Genomic DNA, 20139 nt, shown 5'->3' on the forward strand with positions numbered 1-20139 from the left:
TATAAAGGTTTGCTAACAATAGTTCAACGTAAAACTATTTTTGAAGTACTTTAAAATATAGAAAAACTGTTGCTCACGTGCTGATTCTTTTTGTAAAGTTTGGCAGTTAATACTATTCAATTTGAAAAAAAATTGGAAACTATGGATTTGTAGACTGAATTTAACAAATGAATTAATTTGAATTACATTTTTTATATTAAAAAAAGTCATTTTTGGGTTTCGAGTTTGTAGAAATCATCTAAAATTTTTTCCTAAATAAAGTAATTCAGGGAAGATCAAAAACAAATGCATGGTTTGGTCTGTTTTCTTTTGACTATATTTTGCCTCCTCATCCTCCAAGCCTGCGCAGTTGACGCTTCTGACGCCACCAGGGAGGGTACCCCTTTTTATCTATGGAATGTCATAAATAATGTACACTTCCCCCCACACGTGAATGATGTAATGGCATAAGTCCACCTCTGATTTGGCGCCGTCGATCGCCACGTGTTAAACTGCCGGTTTCCAAATGTGGAGAAGCTAATCCAGTTTTGTGGACACATGAGAGTGAGTATTTAGGAAGTCGTGAATTGAAATGGACTCATGTGGGAAATGTGGGCGATACAGAGTTGGATACTCGGTTGTAAAAAAAAAGAGCAGGTGCAGTCGTCGCAGGGCATGGAAGGGAGGAGAGCATCCTTTCTTGTTCTTCGCGCTGCGATTACGCGTGCGTAAAAAGACGCGGTTTGGACTGGACTCACCCTGCTAGCTCTCTTGGACCGAACCACTGTGTGATAGTGACATGAAATATGGTTTGGACCCGAAGGGGTGCGACAGTTCAGTTAAAGGCGTCTCAAGTAGCGTTTGTCAAGTGGTACAGCGGCTGCAAGGGAGGCGGAGGGGAGGACAAAAAGGAGGGGAGGTCTCCTACAAGGAGAGACAATGCGGCTCCGCTATGCGTGTATATGTCTGTAGACTATTATTTGAGCCAGTTTTCACGAAACATAAGAAGCACAAGATGCAGAGAAAGGAGGTGTCGTGATTTCTTCATTTCCCTCCTCAAATTCTACTTTCGGCTCTAACAGATTTTTACTTCAAGCGTTACGACTGAGAACGAAACGAAAGCAGATATGAAATTTCCAGTAGAAAACCCGACTAAACAAGTTAACTGGGACCCAGAACAAGGTCTGTAAATCATGCTTACTTACTAAATTATAATTATTAAGTTCATATGATTTTGATTGATCTCAAAATCCAAGTGAACTCATGCCGTGGATCTTTATTTTTTTGCGTCATCTTTCAGAATCTTTAAAATTGCATCTTGTTAAATCAATTTCTATAATATTCACAGAGAAAATCCTTGTGGAATATTTATATAAATTATGTAAAATTGCCCCAGTAGCCTACTACACACTGAGGTTGTGATAGGCTATTTCTATCCTCAGTCCTGCGTGGGCTGAGTTGTGGTAGACAGCTTTGCTTGAAAGCGGAGGTACAAAAAAATAACAGAAATAACCCTTCAACAGAATAGTCGGAATGTAGGAATTCTAAGGTTTTTTTTGGGACTGAAATATACATCTGATTTCCAGAAAGTCAGAACGAATAATAAAGTTTTTCCTGAAACCTTTCAGCTTTAAAAAAAAAGATAAATACACCTGTAATTTAGCTTTAATGTTTTTTCAACCTGAAAAAAAAAGACAACAAAACATTGTGCTCAAATGTTTTCTTCCTCTGGTGTTAGGCTATATATCAGGAGCAAAATGTAAAGCCACGTTTGCTTTAAAAAGGCTAGCAAACACCTGAACTCTTTTAGATTTTATTTTTTAATGTCAATGCAAGTCCATCAAATGACCTGTATTTAAAAAACAAAACAAAACAAAAAACAACTACCGGTAATTAAAATGTCAAAATTGCAATACAAGGATTTGTCCCAACCATTGCCACTATCACATCTGACACTGACAGGAGCAATGCAGTGAAAATGTTAACATTAAAAGCGATCAATGTTCAAACATGGGCTGTAACGACAATAGGCTTATATTTTGACAATATGCAAACTAACTGCTAGGCTATATTCAGTTGCCTAAAAAAGATTTTTGAAAAATTTCCTTCAGCTTGATCTTTCTGAAGAAGGAAAGCAGCCTGGATCCCTGTGTTTTTGATAATCTGGCAAATTTCTCATTTTCTGGTTTAATGAGAAAGTTTAAGAAAAAGAGTTTTGATATATTTAAATAACTTTTAAAAGACACAGTTTCCTTGACTAATATTAATCTAGCCTTAGACAGTACCACAACACTGAGACAGCACTTTTTAAGGCGGTAAATGACATCAGTTTGGATAGAAAAGCTTTTGTTTGTGCAGCTTAATCCAATGGCAGATTTTCATATTTAAGACTATGAAGTCATTTTGCGGTATTATTAGTTTGTTTTACAGAAGGTTGTGGCTTAGTTACTTCCTGTGGTGATTAAAAATCCAATAGTCACCACATTGTGTGGAGTGCCTCAGGGTTCAGTCCTTGGACTTCAGTTGATGAACCTAAACATTTGGCTCAGACCACACAGACAAAAACACAGTTTAATACCACAATGTTAAATGAGGTTTATTATACTCTCTGTTGCATAAAGCAGCTGAGCATTTGGATGCAAAACAAGGCAGAAGTCTTTTTTTAAAATGAATGCGACTGAAATGCTTTACTTTTTAAAATTTGAAAAATTGCACTGTATTAATAATTCTTGCTAATGCAACGTGTAAATTGCCCAGATGTTTCAAAACGTTTCCGACCGTAACAGTGTTAAAATGCTAGTGTTGTGTTGTGTTGCCACCTGAACAAAGAAACTTTTTTATGCACCTCATAAAAATATTTCCTCTGCCAAGGTTATGTTTGCAGACGGAGAGCTTAAAGCATCCAAATTATGCAACTGTTGCTTTTAACTCTGTGTTTTTTAAATTTACAGAAATCAATATAAAGCTGTTTCAGTAGTTCAGACAAAACTTTTTTCAGAGAATCTTAGAGCTTGAAAATAAAAACAACATTGTCTTATTTGCACATTTGCCTCTGACTAAATGCTTGGAAGTACGGATGAGTATTTATTTAATTATATTTTTTATGTCTAAATTAACAGAAACACACCGTATGTGACTTTCCGTTGGTCTCTGCTGCATATTTAATTCACTAAATGAGCTTTCCTTTGCTAAAAAGATGAGATGAAGAGTAATTATTATCTTCCTAGGACAATTAATGGATGTGGCTCTAAAGTTAATGCATGAAATTATCATAAAATGTTGATTATACATTTATGACACGTCACGTAGTCTGAATAATAACCCGGCTTAACCAGCCCACACCTTAAAAACATGTAAAGCTAATTGAAAGTGCTTGTTTTAACCTGTCCTAAGCATGTGAGATCACTTTAGAGTTATTGATCCGCTGAATGGGGCGGGGATCTGCGGAAATGATTCATTGCTCCTGCATCATGTCTTCGATACACTCGTTGGGCTGCGTGTGTTTATGTGCAACACTATCTATGCCATTAAGTAAAACCACATTTCTCTCAGCCAAAATCCATTTCTCATTCCAGCGTTGGACCTTTACAGACAAGCGGCTCCACCCACTGCTCAAAAGCACTTTGTTTTGCAGCCTGAGAGAAGTAGGGGTGTTAGAGGTGAAGGCCATACATCAGAAAGCTTATGTAATGCTTTTGATACATTAAAGGAATCTAAATTTGGCTCTCGTTGGCACTTGGTGCTTCAGGTTGGTTTGGCTGGAACATACATCCTTTCACCAGTGAATCCAAGCCAGCAAATAGTGACAAAGGCATTTACAGAGTGTTTTGAATATTCTAGAAATATCTGATTATAGCATACAAAGCAGATTTAAAGGCTATAATTTTCACCATTAAGATGTTAAGCTGAATCATCTTGTTTGTAAGTAACAGACATCTTCTCATTTTATGTGCACAAAAAGGCCCTTGAATAAGTCCAGTGTAGGGATGTGACAACTTTAAGTAGAATTTTGTGTTTTTAACAGCTGCTTGCATAACATGGCCTTTCTACAAGACACAAAATTAAATGAATAGGGAAAATATCAGGTTTAACTACAGTTAACCCAGGGTTTTATCTAAGTTTTGTTAAATGAAGCTGTTATCAGCATAGGTGCTCTTAGATCTACTCAGATGAAAATTGTGTTTTTAGTGTTTTTAACATGCTCTTGTGACATTTTTTCTGATGATGGAAAACATGTATAAAGAAGATTAAGCTTAAAACTGCATATAAATATACCCGTATTTCTTTATTCAAATCGTTGTGAATCATGAGCAGATGAAAAAATGTAGTTTGAAAAAAAATTGTTTTTGTGATGTAGAAAATACAGTGGGTGGGCCGAAAGCTTCCCGCTTCATTCTAATGCATCCATTTATAGACAACTAGATCCATCTTCATTTTCCTCGTCTGAGTTGGCATCTTGCTCCAAACTGTGCGCCTGGATAGCTTTAATATTACTTGCAATTTTTATTGTACTGGTAATTGGGTTGGGGGTGTGAGGGGCTGTAAACTAACGGGAGAGCCCATAAGCAGAGAGCTCTCAGTAACGAACAGGGAGGGGGATTGCTCCACATCTACAGTTCCTTCCACAACTCTAAGGGAGAATTTCTGATAACCTCCTGCTGCTCTGCAGACACTGTACCCTAAAAAATGACTCAGGTTTTTTGATTTTGTCTGAAAACAGCATAATTAGAATTAAAAGACCACTGGGAATGCTTTGAAAATAGATTAAATGATTGCAGTGGTTATCTGTTGTTATTCTTTGAGCTTTTAAGCAACTTTGAAAGCTGCATGTGTACTAATGAACTTAGTTCTCTACCTCTTTCTCAGTGGCGGTCCAGACCAACTTGGTCCCTCCAAAAAAGGCCCAGCCTGGCATGGTCAAGTCCACCCTGGTCCAGGCTAGTGTGGCCACCATGCAGAACCCCATGGGCTGCGACCCGAAGACCAACGGCCACTGTCAGCTTCCACGCCTCTCCATCTCCTCGCGTTCCACCAGCGTGGTGGCCAGTTTGGACGCCAACAGCGACGGCTCTGTTGCTTCGCTGCACTCTGTGATGAAGTGGAAAACGGTGCTGGCCGTCTTCATTGTGGTTGTTCTTTACCTGATTTGTGGAGCGCTGGCCTTCAAGGCTCTGGAACAGCCGTTTGAGACAAACCAAAAGACCAGCCTCACTCTGCAGAAGGCGTCTTTTCTGGAGAGGCATCCATGTGTCTCCCCTGATGAGCTAAACACCATCATTGAGGTGAGTGTGGGTGTGCGGAGAGAAGGTTTCTTAGGCCTAAAATACTTTGACAGAATCTTTCTGTTTTTATCTTGTTTTTTCTTTGTTTTTGTTTTCTAAATAAAAATTTGTAATTTTTACACTTTAAATAGCTGAAGACTCCATAAAAATGGAAAAATAAAACATAATCTTAAGGGGAAAGTAATAGTTTTAAATAAAGTTATCTTTAGGATTTTTTGTTAACAATAAATGGCTCATAAAAAGTGACGACTGCTTTTATGGCCAGTCTGTTTCATCCTGATCTCGACCATTTTCCATAATTCTCCAAAGTAGCTATTCTGTCGCTGGAGTATCTAAAATTGTTTAGTACAGCTTGTCTTTTTGGGTTTTACGGCATTGCTGCTGCACAGAGAAACACCTGACCATGATCAGAACTGCTGTTCCTGACTTAATTCCAAAAAACATCCTGTTCTCTCCTGCAAAGATCCACGGCAGATGTCCCTGTGCGTCTGCTACTCCCTTTGGTTTCCACAAAGACTTTAGTTTCTGTCAAAAATTTTGGAAGCCCCTCATTTTGTTTGTACTGTGTACTAGCATCATATTATTCTTCTGCTCTTTTTATTTGAGGCAGACACCAAAATACATAAACAAGTGGGTGGTTAGATCCATCTCTTTGAGAAATCCAGGCCATCTAAAGAAAAAGGGTTTCTCTGAACACCTTTGCTACAGTTTGTTTGTTAGTTTGTTTTCTCTCACACTAGCTGAGGTAAAGATGGAGTCAGTTTATATTAGTTTCATTATTAAATATGAGGGAGTTGGTTTATGATGCAGCAAGTCAGAAAGCACATCAGATCCATCAGCGTGCGGCGCCTTGCCTTTTTCTCAGGGTCAAGGCAGTGATGGCTACAATGTTTTGTAAAACTCATCTGTTCACTGCATGCAGTTTAATGTTAGTCTGTACGAAAAGGGCAAAAACTAAGACTCAAACAGGGAATTAGCTCAATCAAAAAGATTTATGGTTCAGCTTTTCATATATACGTATCTAAAACTGCCGAAATATCAATTTTTATGACATATTTAACAAACGTGCTGCAGTTTATACCGAAGAGATTAGGCGATATTATGAACTTTAAATCCATCAATTGATTTCGGGTTTCATTGTCTTTATTTTTTCGTGTCAGTTTTATTGATTTTTGAATTCTTTAAGGTGGTGTTCTTTTGTTTAAAGGTCAGAAAGTTACATTTTTTTGTGCTTTATTTCTAACAATTCTTGTTAAAATTTGAGCCGATCAAACAGGAGAAAGAATATTTTTTTTATTTTCCAAGAAATTATTGGTGAATTTATTTGTTTATTTCAAGCAAAAACTCTTTTCATAAATAAGGACGTACATTGATTAAAAAACAAAGACAAATTAACGAAACAGCATTATTACTCATAACCTAATGTTGACATTTTTGCAGTAATTGATACAATACACAATTAGGTCACATTAGATTCAGTAAATATAGCGATTAATCACTAAAGTCAAGTAGAGTTTCATTTATTTCTTAGTGAAATAAGTGGGAGAAATCACATTTATATTATGAAATCCTATTGCTATGTTATCAATTCTTAAGTTTGAACTGAAAAGTTAATGTAGGCTCAATTCATAAAAAAGATGAATGAATTAGCAGTGTTGGGTAAATTACTTATAAAAAGTAACTGATTACTTTACTTAGGTATTGATTCAAAATTGTAATTAAATAACTTTACTAATTACCTATTTGAAAAAGTAATTCACTACTTGTTACTTCAGTCTATTTTATTTAAGTTTTATGGGAAAACAGTTTGCAAACAAACAAGATCCTTGTCTTTCATTAATTTTGTCATTAATCTTTGTTAATCTGCTACTCACCTGCTGCTTCTCGGAGATGAGAAGACTCCTTGGAGCATTTTTTTTGTCTCATCTTTGAGCCAGTTTGGAAAGCAATGTGACTGCAGCAATGAGGGCATGTCTGTTCTTTGACCAATCCCCAAATCTGCGTGTGCGTATGCGTGTGCGCCTATGCGCCAGTAACTTCATTCTTTTTTAAATTGACCTCCATTTCATTTTATTTAACCAAGAGAAAAATGTCAGAGCCTACAAAACTTAAGTAACAAAGTAACAAGGGTTTCTGTAGTCCAGTAATTGTAATTAGTTACAGAAATTTGAACTGTGACTAGTTACATTACTCCGTTATTTACAGTAATTTGTTCCTTTGTAATCCATTACCCCAAAACTGTGAACTAGCAAATAAAACAAAATGAACAGGTGAGGAACCCCAGGTGTTATATTGAGGGACACAAATCAACAGATAAGCAAAATAGAAAAAAAAGAAAAGAAAAAAAATCAAGTAGAAAATCAAATAAATTAAAAACCAAAAAACAAAACCTTCCTATCCCAAACTGCAAATAATGACTGTAACAATCTTGTAATGTTTTGTTTCCAATAGTCAAACTTTGTGTCTGTTACTAAAAAAGACAATAGACTATTTTGATAATTTGTGTTTTTTTGGGAGAAGAAAATGCAAATTTTGAATTTTCCACACTCAAAACCTGTTCCAAACTTTAAAGAACCTAACTTTGTACGTATGCTTTTTGTTGAGATGTGTTTTAGATGATCTTCCCTTGCTAAAACATCTTTGTTATCCTTTAACATGAAGCACTGAGTCCCTAAACATTATATAGTCATTTATTGTTACATTGGACTTCTCTTAGATGACTGGGAACATCACTTTAGAGCTCCACCTTCATCAACACAGCACATAAAAACAGCTCCACATCAAAACACAGGACCACAATAAAGAACTATCTCCATCATATTGCGACTAAACAGTGCATTTTACAATCTATTTTCCCCCAGTCAGCAGCAATAACAGAGCGTGGTAGTGACTCACACTGCGCTTTGACATAACATCGAGAATTACTGGCAGAGTTTTAAGGCTGCAACAGCTGATGTGAACATAGAGGAGCTAGATCAAAAAAATGATTAGAGATGTGTGCAGCAGGCTGAGGAGAAAGTTTGATTTGTGGGTGAATGGTCGGCCAAACACAAGTCAGCACTTACATTTTCAGAGCAAAATAAAGGACTATTTATTTCTAAAGTCCCAGTTGCAAAGATTTGAAATCCGAAATGTCTTCTTTTTATAACTGGTATGTAAAAAATGATTCTAGAAAATGATTCTAGAAAAGAAGCTGAATGTTTTTCCTTTTACACTATGAAATATGAAGGTAAGATGCAGGTTAGTTACCACAGATGGCCTCTCTGATGCTTTTGAGCCTGAAATAACCCCAAGGAAAAAACTACACAAACGGTATTTGCTGTGCTCCACTTTCCACTAGAATGGCTCCGTCTGATGATAACATCTTCAAAAGTGCTCCAGTGAATATTGGACAGCACATCTTCTTCTCTCCACAAGCCCACCTGTGCTCTTGTCTCTATCTTTAAGAAGCATCTTTTTCAAACCTGATAAAATCAGTCATACGTTTGTAAAAATCAATGATAATATTTCCAGAGGGAAGTAAGACCTTTATCATGGTGAGCCTGTAGTCTGGGAGGAATTAATTATTCATCGCCCAGCCCTAGACACACCGCACCTGTGCGCTCATCCAGGAGCTGGCAGACTTTGAAAAAGTTTAAAAAGAACTTTTTAGAGAAAAAGTAATGAGATAGGGGAAATTTTCAGTGGCCCAGAAGTGCAAATCGCATCAACATAACAAATTAACATATTCAACATATCATAATAATAAAAAATTAAAATTATAAAAAAAATTAAAGTTTTAGAAAACAAAAGTCATTTCCACAAATCAGAATAAAATGTAAAAAAAAAGACACAAAATAAGGTAGGTATTATGGGACAAGACTGATTGGATGATGATATTTGTTTACCTGTCTAACAAGAAGTTATTTGGCATGCCAAAATCCTCTGATATAGATATTTCCTTAAGCTTCTTCCCATAGTCACTGTAAAAGTTAGGTGAAAATTCAGTCAACTATTTACTATATTTGTCATTGCTGTGAGTGAAATATGTTTTTGCGTTAACAGAATTTGTACTTCAGGGCCACTATAGAAATGAGCTTATTTGTTTCATAATGGCCAAAACAAATCAAACACTTTCGTCAGAAATTTGTATAAAGGAACTTTAAAGGTTTAAACAGCTCATAAGAAGTTTTTCTCATAGAGAAAGACCCTGAAGTGCAAATCACATCAAAAAAATCACTCGGCACAAAAACATTTATATCACAGCGACAATTAAAAAAGCAAAACAAATAATAATCAAAGAGCATTTTGCATTAAAAAAAAAAATTCCAGAAACCAAAACAGAAAAATAAATCAGGAAAAGTAGGTATCACTGATTGGATGATGATATCAAGTATCGCTTCATGCCAAATAACTTTCAGTTGGAATGATGGACAAATGTTATCTGCTCATCTGGGATCCGGTCCCAGATGAGTTAAAACACAATAATGACAGGGCCACCCTAAGAAAGCCCTGTCTCTGGGATATAGGAGTGACAGAGAAAACCCGTCTCTCTATGAGAAAACATATGTAACTTAAATTATCCAGAGGGAAATGCCAGCCGGCCCTTTGAGTAGTACACAAATACAGTAAATTCATCTTTATAACAAATCCAAAGTGTACACATGTATGCCCTAAAGTCTGTTAATCCACCGAACATCAAGTGTTGCAAAAATAATAACTACCAAGTGCTGTGTGGAGCTTGCACAGACAAACAACACATTTTTCCCCCTGTTGCTTGAAAGGAACAAAAGGCCTCCAGGACATGCTGCTTCACAAGTACTTCATCCAAAAGTCTGTCTGCTTCCCCAACAGTTTCTGGTGTTGCTCTGTTTGTGCTCAAGCCTGTCAGTCAGCTGAAGTTCTTCCCTGCAGGGACACAGTAGCAGTGACTCACCAATCTGCTCAGTGGAGGAGTTGACAGAAAATGGCAACCTTGAAAAGCATGTGTAGAAGAGAGGCAACGGAAGGAGGCCGTATATTGGAGAACTTGCCTCAGTTTGCCCTTCAGCGTGCGTTGACATAATGTTTGAGAGAGGGTGTCCGTGCGTGTCTGTTGACCTCCTCACGTCTGCTTTGGTGTTTGTATTGTCTGCACACCCACCGGGAAGCCCACCATGACAGCAGTTCTAATTGGCTCATCTGGTCCTGTTTTGATGACTCACATTGTGGCATGATGTGAAGCCGTGCTGTCACTGGCAGGCTGGCAAGCCTCGTTTATTGATGAGTCATTTATCCACATATAAAACTTTCACCTGAAGTACAGATCTATGTTAAGTTATGCAAGCATATGCATTACAAAAATTGTGATTGTATTTAAGTTTTATTGAATATTCATGCTGTTTCCCCAAAAGCAGATGTTTGAATTGAGGTCTTCTCTGGCTGGTCGTCAGAAATCTTCCCCATATTGAACCAGACAGAACCAATTTAATGACATCTAGGGAACCTGTGCAGACGCTTTGAGTTTAGTAGATGATGAGTTGTTGAAATTCACGCTGTCTCCGAATTCCTTCCCTACTCACTGAACAGTATAATGCACTATATAATGCACTATATAGTGCATTTGCCATTCTGTTGTGCTGTCCAAATCTACAATTCCAAAATCAAGTGCCGTAGAAATTTCCCAGAACTCTCTACGAAAAACTAGTGTGCATGAATTCTCACTAAAGTAGTACATATATAGCATTTGAATTGTGAATTGTGTCTGAACAATTTTTGCCCAAAGAAAAAAAACATTTAAATAAATTTTTTTAAATAAACCAGCAATGGTTTTATCTTCAGAAAACAGTAGATTCATAAAAGGTAGATTCAAAACACTCATATCAATGAGATTTTAACTTTGTGGAATCGATGACGTCACATTCCCTGTTAAAAATAAAATAAATAAATAAATAAAATAGTGAGCATGGTGTCCGAATTGCTTTTAAAATTCCAGCACTATAGAGTTTTTTAGTCCTTAGGGATTCGGGTGTTAATTCGGACACAACCTCAGTTTAAAACATAACCAGGAAAATTAGGGCAGATTCCTCCACATTGTTCTAATTTTTTTAAATCCTGTAATTGAGGGTTTTATGAGTTGGAACTCCAATTTATGCAAAAATAAACAAATAAATACTTGCAATTTCTTAAACAGTTGGATCTATATTTAATGAAAGTGTCATTTTATATGGAATTATGGAGATGAATACACTTTGTCATGATATTGTATTAAGTTGGAGGGGGTCTATGTCTTTAGGCTGTATATAAAATAGACAGTTTTGCTTTTTTTTGTTGAATTGAAATGTAAGTTTTGTTTTTATAGCCGTTCATGTTAAATAAATGACGATTTATGGAGTTAAATTGAAAATTGACCTGTTTTAGCACAGTAAACTTAAGGCTCCACAGATGTTTTCAGAAAGTATTTACAGTACATCTCAGTACTCCTGTTTGGCTCTAAGCTCTGAAAACCTTCAGAGTACTCTGATGGAAGCTGCAGGCGACACCGTTGGTGAAAGCCTTGCAGGGGGGAGCTCTTGGCAGAGTTTCAGAATACGGTTGGGTGAAGGAGACCATGAGGCACCATGCTGGCTGGATCTCTGCTGTCACCTGCTGTGAGGTAGAAAGTCACACTGACTGTCTGCTCACTAATGATCCTGCAGAGAGAAATGTGAAAGCACATTAGCAGAGAGCCCCTTGATGTTGCCTGTGTTAGGGTAAAAGTTGCACTTGGCTTAAGGCATTAAAGAAATTAATGCATTTCATAAAAAACACAACGTATCCCACTAAAAATAACAACAAACTTCCATCTTTGTACCTCACAGATGCATTTGCAAAGACAGATTGTATTCCTTAATGCATGAGCTTGCCTGCAAAAAACCGAAGGGAGACAAAAATACATTTCCTCATTAAATATGTAGATACTTTTGCTGCTATTTATAGATTGCCCTTGGCTCTAGAATTAGGTTAATATTGGCTTATTAAATGTTAACAATAGCATAGTACAAGCTAAACCCCTCAGAAAATAGATTTTTTTGGTGTCATTTTTAACAAAATATCTTTCATTATTGATGCTGTGCTGGTAATTTACTCACATTAAGCACAGTGAGTAAGCATGAGCATACGCTTTAAAGCAGATTGCTGTGAAATGTATGCCACGGTAGAGTATGAAAATTTTATCAAATGAACGTGCATCTCACGGAAAGCTTGGAAGGATAAATTGTGAATTGTTTTGAAGAGTTTAAAAAGCAGAATACTGCAGCCTTAAGAGATAGAGTTCTTTTCTTTTCTTTTGCAGTTGTCTTCTTGTTTGCAGTAATCTTTCAAAATCTTCTGGGCAAAATCATTCTCGTTTTTTTTCTTCCTTTATTTGCTAAAGTCTCCCATAAACACAAAAATGAGGAAAACACTGGAAAGGAAATGAAATTTTCATTGCCATGTAATGAAGCACAGAGGGAGATCAATGATGCAGTAAATATTTTCTAATAGGCAAGTTGAAATGAGGATAAAGCTGAAGGACTCACAGACTTAATGGGAAAGTCTTTTTCCATCTGGGATGTCATCAGTTTGGTTCCTTACTTCTCTGTACTTGGAAGTGTGTCCAGGCCAAACACATGGATAAATAACACTGTCCGACATAAAGTGTACTTCCTGTTTTTAGATGGTTTCATATTTAAACCAAACAGATGTTTAACAGCTGCACCCTGTGAGGTGGTGCTTATTTGATATAAAAATGTGCATGTAGTAACTGAAAAAAAAACAAACAAAAACATTTTTTAAGATTTTAAAGTACTATAGAAGATTGAACATTTCCTTTTTTTTAAATAAAATAAAAGAAAAGACTGAACGAAGATGAAAACACAACATCTTCAACAACTTCAGGAACTGTGAGGACATGTAAGCTGGGTGGGAAAAAACACAGCTCCATGTGAGAAGTATAGAAACGCTGAATATTTTAAAATGATCTTGTGCTACCTGTTAGCAAGAACAAGTCTTTATGGTGCATAATCAGATGTTTTTGTGTAGCAGCTGCTCTCAGAGAGGTTCACTAAATAACTGGAAAATTCAACCCCTTGACACCTGAATTTATTTTCAGCTTTACAAAAAATTACTAATGTTTTTGCTTTTATGTAAATGCTAAATTAAGGTAATTTCGGAGCCTAAGTGGTTTGATGCATATTTGTATTAAAAGGCGTCACAGGGTTTAAAAAGAACTGCTTTGCCTCTGGAAGAATTTGATTCCCAGAGAGTCGGGAAAAACAGACTTAAAAATCTGTTCTTTTTGACTCTAAAAATTGAAAACTTTTGAGAAACCTTTGATAAAGAATATTACATGAAAGGAAATTACATGGAATTAGAATTGAAAGCCTTGAACTTCGGAAAACACCTGTTGGTTCAGAACAGACCTTGTAATTGGGTGCTGGATTTCTGCGTGGAAGCAAAAATACTTTTTTGTTTTGGTTTTCAGATGCTATTTAATTGTGGTTAGATCTAAATACAAGGAACTACTTACAGAAAAAATCTGTTTTATTTTCATTTTCAGGGCCTTATGATGCATTCTTTTCCTCCCTTCTCCCACGTAATTTCAGTTACGCTTTAAGGTGATTCCATTTTAAAGATATTATGGCTATTAGGGTTTAACATTTGAATATGTCTTCTATAATTTAACCTTAACTACTAGTCACAGTGTCTTCTACAGTGTAATGTTCAACTTTAACCTGTGTTTATATGTTTTGTGTTCCAGACATGTTGATGAAAGAAGCTCAACAAATAAAATGATTAAAATATTTTACAGTATGAAAAAAACTTTATTTTCTTGTTGCAAATTCCAACAAAAACAATGGAGGAACTAAAATTAATTTTCTACACAGGTTTTTAGACTAAAATGAAGCAGAGCTGGGTTTGTTGTGATTTTATCTGATGGGTTTTCAGTCAAAGAAAGATTAGGAACTAACAGTAGCTGAATTTAAAAGCAGATATTTTCCTTACCATAGTTTTTTTTTATCTCTTAGCATGCCATGGATGCTGTCAGTCCAGGATTGAGACCTCTGGATACCACCTACAACTCCAGTTTCTGGGATCTCAGCAGCGCCTTCTTCTTTGCCGGAACTGTCATTACAACCATAGGTATAAAACAAAATACAGTACACATGATCAAAATGTATAACATGTTTCACCTACAATCACTGTCAGTTATTTGTTTAATTAAAAAAATTAAACTGTTCTACATTAAAATAATCGGAAAAAATATTAGAAATGCCAAAATAGACGGATGCTAAACATAAAAACTTGGGAGCTTCTTTACTAAGATGCCACCATTTTTTTGAAGCATCTGTAAAAGGTTTAATAAGAAAATGTTGCCAGGTGTGAGTCACAGGTTGCAGTGGAATTAACAAAAGTCAAATATAGTGTTTTGTTTCCCTGACTTCTCATTTGTGTCATTGTGTGCCACTGAGAAGTCATTATTAATGCAATAGGTTTTAAGGGGAACCTAATTATTGCCTTCCTGAGAGCCTTCTTATGCACTTAGATGTATTATGTAAGACTTCAATTGATTAGGTTGCATAAGAAAGTCTTCATTGACTTCTGCTTCTTGTCTTACCAACCACCTCTAACCTGTTACCTCTTTACTTTCAATCTTTTATGTAAGAGCTCCTCATTTCTTACTTTTTTTTCTCTTTCTCCTCCTTGTTGTGTTTGAAATGTTTCAACAGGTTATGGTAACATTGCTCCAAGTACCCAAGGTGGGAAAATCTTCTGCATCTTTTATGCCATATTTGGCATCCCTCTCTTTGGCTTCCTGTTGGCGGGGATTGGAGACCAGCTGGGGACCATCTTTGTTAAAAGCATTTTGAAAGTGGAAAAAAGGTTTAGGGTGAGTTTTTTTTGTCTATTTGTATTTTTTAGGCTTAAATCATATTTTAGTTATAGTTTAAAATTATTATTAACTGTTGGTTAAAATTTTCTGTCTTTTTTGCATATCCATTGTTTCCTATTGCCATTGCTGTACACTTTAGTACTCATCCTGTAGCACATTCCAGCCCTAGCATTCTTGACATTGGCTTCAAAGTCCCACTATAATCATCTTTTGCTCTATTGTAAAGCATTCCCAGTGATTTTTTATTTATTATTATGCCGCTTTTAGTCAGAATGAAAAAATCAGTGTCATTTTTTAGGACATAGTGTCTGCAGAGCGGCAGTAGTTCATTAGAAATTCACATTGTGAGCAGGGCCGTCAGCGAGGAGCAACCTCCCCCCCTCCTTCCTTTCCCTGGATCTAGTCATCTACAAGTGGGTGTTTCGGAATGGAGCAGAGCAAGGAGCTTGTTGCCTGTCCAGCGTATTTTTTACACGACAAATATTTTTTCAACAGCATTTTTCATCTGCTTCTAAATCACAACAAATTGAAAATATAAAACCTCAGAAATGCAACTTTTTGCTTAATTATTTTGCATACTGTAGATGTCAGAAGAATGCCACAGGATCATGTTAGAAACAAAAGTTTCATCGGAGCGAGTCTTTATATAATTATTACGACAATCCCCCAAATAGAAGTACATTGGGCCTTACGAACTTTAATTGTTTGTGCAGTAATTAAATTAATCCATGGACAATGAAGTCCACAAATAAAATATGCCATTAATTTAGCTTATTTTTCTCAGGGGAAACAATGTCTACGATGTTAAGATGGGTGTCAAAATAAACACGACCATAGCTGACAAAGCTATTCGTCTGCTGCTGTTATTTTCTAATGTATTGCATACTATCCAAACAACAATTTAGGAGTTGATGTTCCTGTTTTGGTCATGTAACCAAATCCAACTCTTAACTGCTTTCTGGTCAAACACGACTTAGAATGTGTCAAAATTTCTCCACTGAGCATCATGTTTTCATGTTTTTCTTTGTTCACGCTGCCACTCATAAATGGTATGATGTGTCTTCTCATAATAATAGGATCTCTTTCATATTGTCTTAGCAAAAACACAAACAGATCAGCCAAACGAAGATTAGAGTGACGTCGGCCATCCTGTTCATCCTGGCTGGCTGCATAGTCTTTGTCACCATCCCTGCTGTCATCTTTAAATACATTGAGGACTGGAGCACGCTGGACGCCATCTACTTTGTTGTGATCACTCTCACAACAGTGGGAATAGGAGATTATGTGGCAGGTAAAACCACATGACATCAATGTGTTTCGTCATTGGCTGCCGTGCTGTGAATGCTGACCATACTGTCGTCCTCGTTTCTCCTTCAGGTGGAAACAGGAAGATCGACTATAAAAACTGGTACAAGCCTCTGGTGTGGTTCTGGATCCTTGTGGGTTTGGCATACTTTGCAGCTGTTCTCAGCATGATTGGAGACTGGCTTCGAATGCTTTCTAAGAAGACCAAAGAAGAGGTTGGGTTTATTAGATTATACTGCTCAATATTACATTAGAACAGCAGAGCTCAAAAACTCAGCTTGTATTACCCTTCCTTTTCTTTTCCTCTCATTTCGATTGAGGTATTGACGGTCAACAAAAAGATTTAGGTAATGACTGTTTGAAAGATTTAAAGCTTTTTAACCAAGTTTTCTAACCGTGGTCAGATGTTTTGGAAAATTTCCATTTAGAGGTCACAGTGTCATTTTATTGTTAGGGAATTGACTCAGATTTTTTAAAATACTGTGGTACCTTGCTATGTATCACTTTCTGCGGTTTCACAGATTTTATTCAGTGCAGTTTTGTATTCTTTTGTTTTTCATTTTTCACACTGCTCTTTGTTCTGCGTCCTGATTGGCTGTAGACCTTATCAATCAAACTCCTCGGGGCTGTGTCTCCTATACAGAATCTCTCCAGCTTGCCACCTTTAAATGAATCCCTGAGCAGATATTTGGTTTCATTCTACAATCCTGGACTTATTTTTCTATGAGTTTGAACTTTGAACTCTGAAAAAAAGAGAAAAAAAATTTTAATATCTAACTGAAAAAAGGGTATTAAGTGTGTCATGAGGGGTTTTACAGCCCTAAAAGATCTATAATCCTACTTTGCGGATTTCACCTATCGTTGGTCATTTTTAGAACGTAACTTCAGCGATAAGCGAGGGGACACTGTGTGTTAAAATCCCACTCCGATCATCTTTTGATTTATTTTAAAACCCTTCCCGGTGGTCTTTTATATATGAGTATGCAGTTTTTAGCCAAAATCACTAAAGCTCTGTACGTTTCTGTCTGGGACGTAGTTTCTGCAGAGCAGCAGGCCTTCTCCTCCCAGTTGATGAGAGCTCTTTGTTTACATGCTTTCCTGCTCGCTTTCAGCTCCTCACCCCCCCAAAAACTTAACATTACTTGTGCAATAAAAATGGTGAGCAATATTGGAGCTATCCAGCTGTACAGTCGTCAGAGAATGCAACAAGAACTTACATGAAGCTATTTGTCAACAAGTGGATGAGTAGTGTAGACAGATTGCAGACAATTTATCTGATTTGAATAAAGAAACGCTCAGAAATGCCATTTTAAGCTAAATTTTCTTTACGTATGCCTTCCATCATCAGAAAAATGCTACCAGAACATGCTAAAAAACTTAAAATACATTATTTTCATTCTTTAAAAGATCTTAAAGTTTTTGACCAGGTTTTCTAATTGTGTAGACGTGTATTTTGGGTGTCATTTTAAAGTTATGGAGGTAACGCAGCAAACTCTGGATTTGTTAAAGCAAAAGTAAAAGTTCTGCAATTTAGGAAATACTTTTGCTAATTGCCTGACACTTTGAAATATTCTTTCTTTAAAGGTTATGCATCAGTTTGACAGAAGCTATTTCTGTAGGACACTGGGTTTTATCATTAAAATTCTTTCCACTGTTTTATAAACTTAACTTTGTTACTGATCTGTGATTATTGTCTATCATTCACAGGTTGGTGAATTCAAAGCTCATGCAGCTGAGTGGAAGGCAAATGTGCGAGCGGAGTTTCGTGAAACACGTCGCCGTCTAAGTGTCGAAATCCACGATAAGCTTCAGCGGGCCGCCACCATCCGCAGTATGGAGCGCCGCCAGCTGGGCCTGGAGCAGCGAGCCCACTCTCTGGACATGCTGTCCCCAGAGAAACGGGCCATGTTTGCCAGTCTGGACGCTGGCAGATTTAAGACTTCCTCTCAGGAGAGCATTGACACCAAACTGAACAACCTGAGGCTAAAAGGGGCCTGCGAGCCGTACGATCAACAGGGAAGCGAGCAGACTCCACAGACAGCCTCTTCCTCAGAGGAAAATCTCTTCAACCTACGCTTCGGATCCCTCACCAAGCTGGCCAGACGCAATAAGAACCGCGAGCTGCGCAGGAACATTCCTGACGACGTCAGACGAGCAAGTGTGGGTATAAGCAACAGTGGCGCCATGCAGGAGGAGCAGGAGACGAGGGACGAAGAGGATGGGGAGATAGAGGAGGAAAACAGAGAAAGGAAAGAGGGAAACATCAGCCTGACAAACCTGTCACAATATGTAATGGAGCGCAGCAAGCTGAATGGGTTCATGCCAGCACAGGCACAGGTATCGGATGCATGATTGGTAAGGCTCCAGACAGGGAGATGCCGAGACAGACAGAATGATGCTCAGACTGAGTCACAAGGAGAGAAGTTGATCCGTTGGGATGTCAATAAATGTGCCTTTCTGGTTCCTATGCTCAGACTGGAACTGCTACCAGGAAAATCAGTCATTGTGCCATAACTGTGGGAAGGAAACTTGTTGCCAAATAAGACCAAAAAAAAGCAGATCATAAAGAGGATGTTGGAAGGATACCTCATAAATCGCTGTCAAATGAACAGTTTCAGTCAGCTCTGTTGTGTTTCAGCCCTCAAGGCTCTTTTGAGACACTTGGGTAATGACCATCTGTCTGTGCGAGTCTTTTGTATGTGGGGGACGATTACAAGAGAGTCGGATTCATGTCATTCCTCTTCAGAGACATTATCGATCATTTTGTCATCTCAGAATGTGAGACATTTTTATTTTTAGCCCAGTAGCCTGATACAATTGGACTTGAATGACTAAAGAGGTTTGAGATTTCTGCTGAATCAATAGACAGCAGTTCAGTAGAGGACATGTAAAATTAATCCTTTATTGTATGTGGCTTTAAATATGTAACCCGAGGATAAAATACTCTTTGCTTTGACAAAATAAACATGTGCATGGGTATGAAAAACAGTCAATAAACAATGCTAAATATGGATATTTTCAGCTTTCAACTATAAGCAGTTGAGACTCAGCACATGCGTACCAATAAATACCTGCATTGTCTGAATATTGTCAGCAGTCTTGTACACAGTTAGAGCACGTTTTATTTTGATTCCCAGTAAAACACACTTTTATTAAAATGAATGTGATGTCATTGATTTTCTATTCACTTGTGCATCAATGGTGTTTTCTATCAGGCACTAATATTTCATACATTTTTCATTTGACTGTAAACCATGAACTTCAAAAACGTCTTGTATTTATTATTATTGTATTCATGAGATGTTTTTTTAAAGACGTCACTCTTTTACTTTGATTCGAGCTCCACAAAGAGACACAAAACATTTTGCTCCATAAGATAATCACAATGAAAATAGTTTTTTCTCTTAATAAAGAAGCAATAAAAGTTATGGGCATACTAGCTGTGTATTAAATGTGTCACTTCGTCTGTAACTTGTAAAAGTACTTTTTTTTTTTTTATTGTTTTTTGTAATAAGAGCACTGCACATCAAATCAACTTTCCCCACAATTAAAGACCCACTCCAATTTTCTAAAAGAGTTCCCAGTTTTTTGTCAAAAACAAAAACTGTAGTTTTTCTGGGAAATAGCTTCTGCAGAGTGGCAGTAGTTCATTAGAAATTCACCTCTAAGAGCAATCCTTCCCCTACTTCCCCTCCCTGTTAC

At 37.0% G+C, this 20139-nt stretch overlaps 1 protein-coding gene across 2 annotated transcripts; it reads left to right on the forward strand.

Moving 5' to 3' along the window:
• Positions 1-403: 403 nt before the first annotated feature.
• kcnk10b (potassium channel, subfamily K, member 10b) lies at positions 404-19595 on the forward strand. Of its 2 annotated transcripts, none has more exons than XM_020713699.3 (7): positions 404-543; positions 4846-5261; positions 14267-14381; positions 14969-15129; positions 16231-16423; positions 16510-16652; positions 18145-19595. In XM_020713699.3, coding segments are annotated over exons 1-7 (1674 nt in total). In that variant the 5' UTR covers positions 404-542; the 3' UTR covers positions 18790-19595. The 2 variants fall into 2 exon arrangements, with proteins under 2 accessions (XP_020569358.1, XP_011488520.1); XM_011490218.4 differs by lacking the exon at positions 404-543 and adding an exon at positions 940-1161.
• Positions 19596-20139: the final 544 nt, after the last annotated feature.

The sequence above is a fragment of the Oryzias latipes genome, chromosome 22, assembly GCF_053564925.1.
Source record: "Oryzias latipes strain Hd-rR chromosome 22, Olatipes_Hd-rR_3.1".
Lineage (NCBI taxonomy): Eukaryota > Metazoa > Chordata > Actinopteri > Beloniformes > Adrianichthyidae > Oryzias > Oryzias latipes.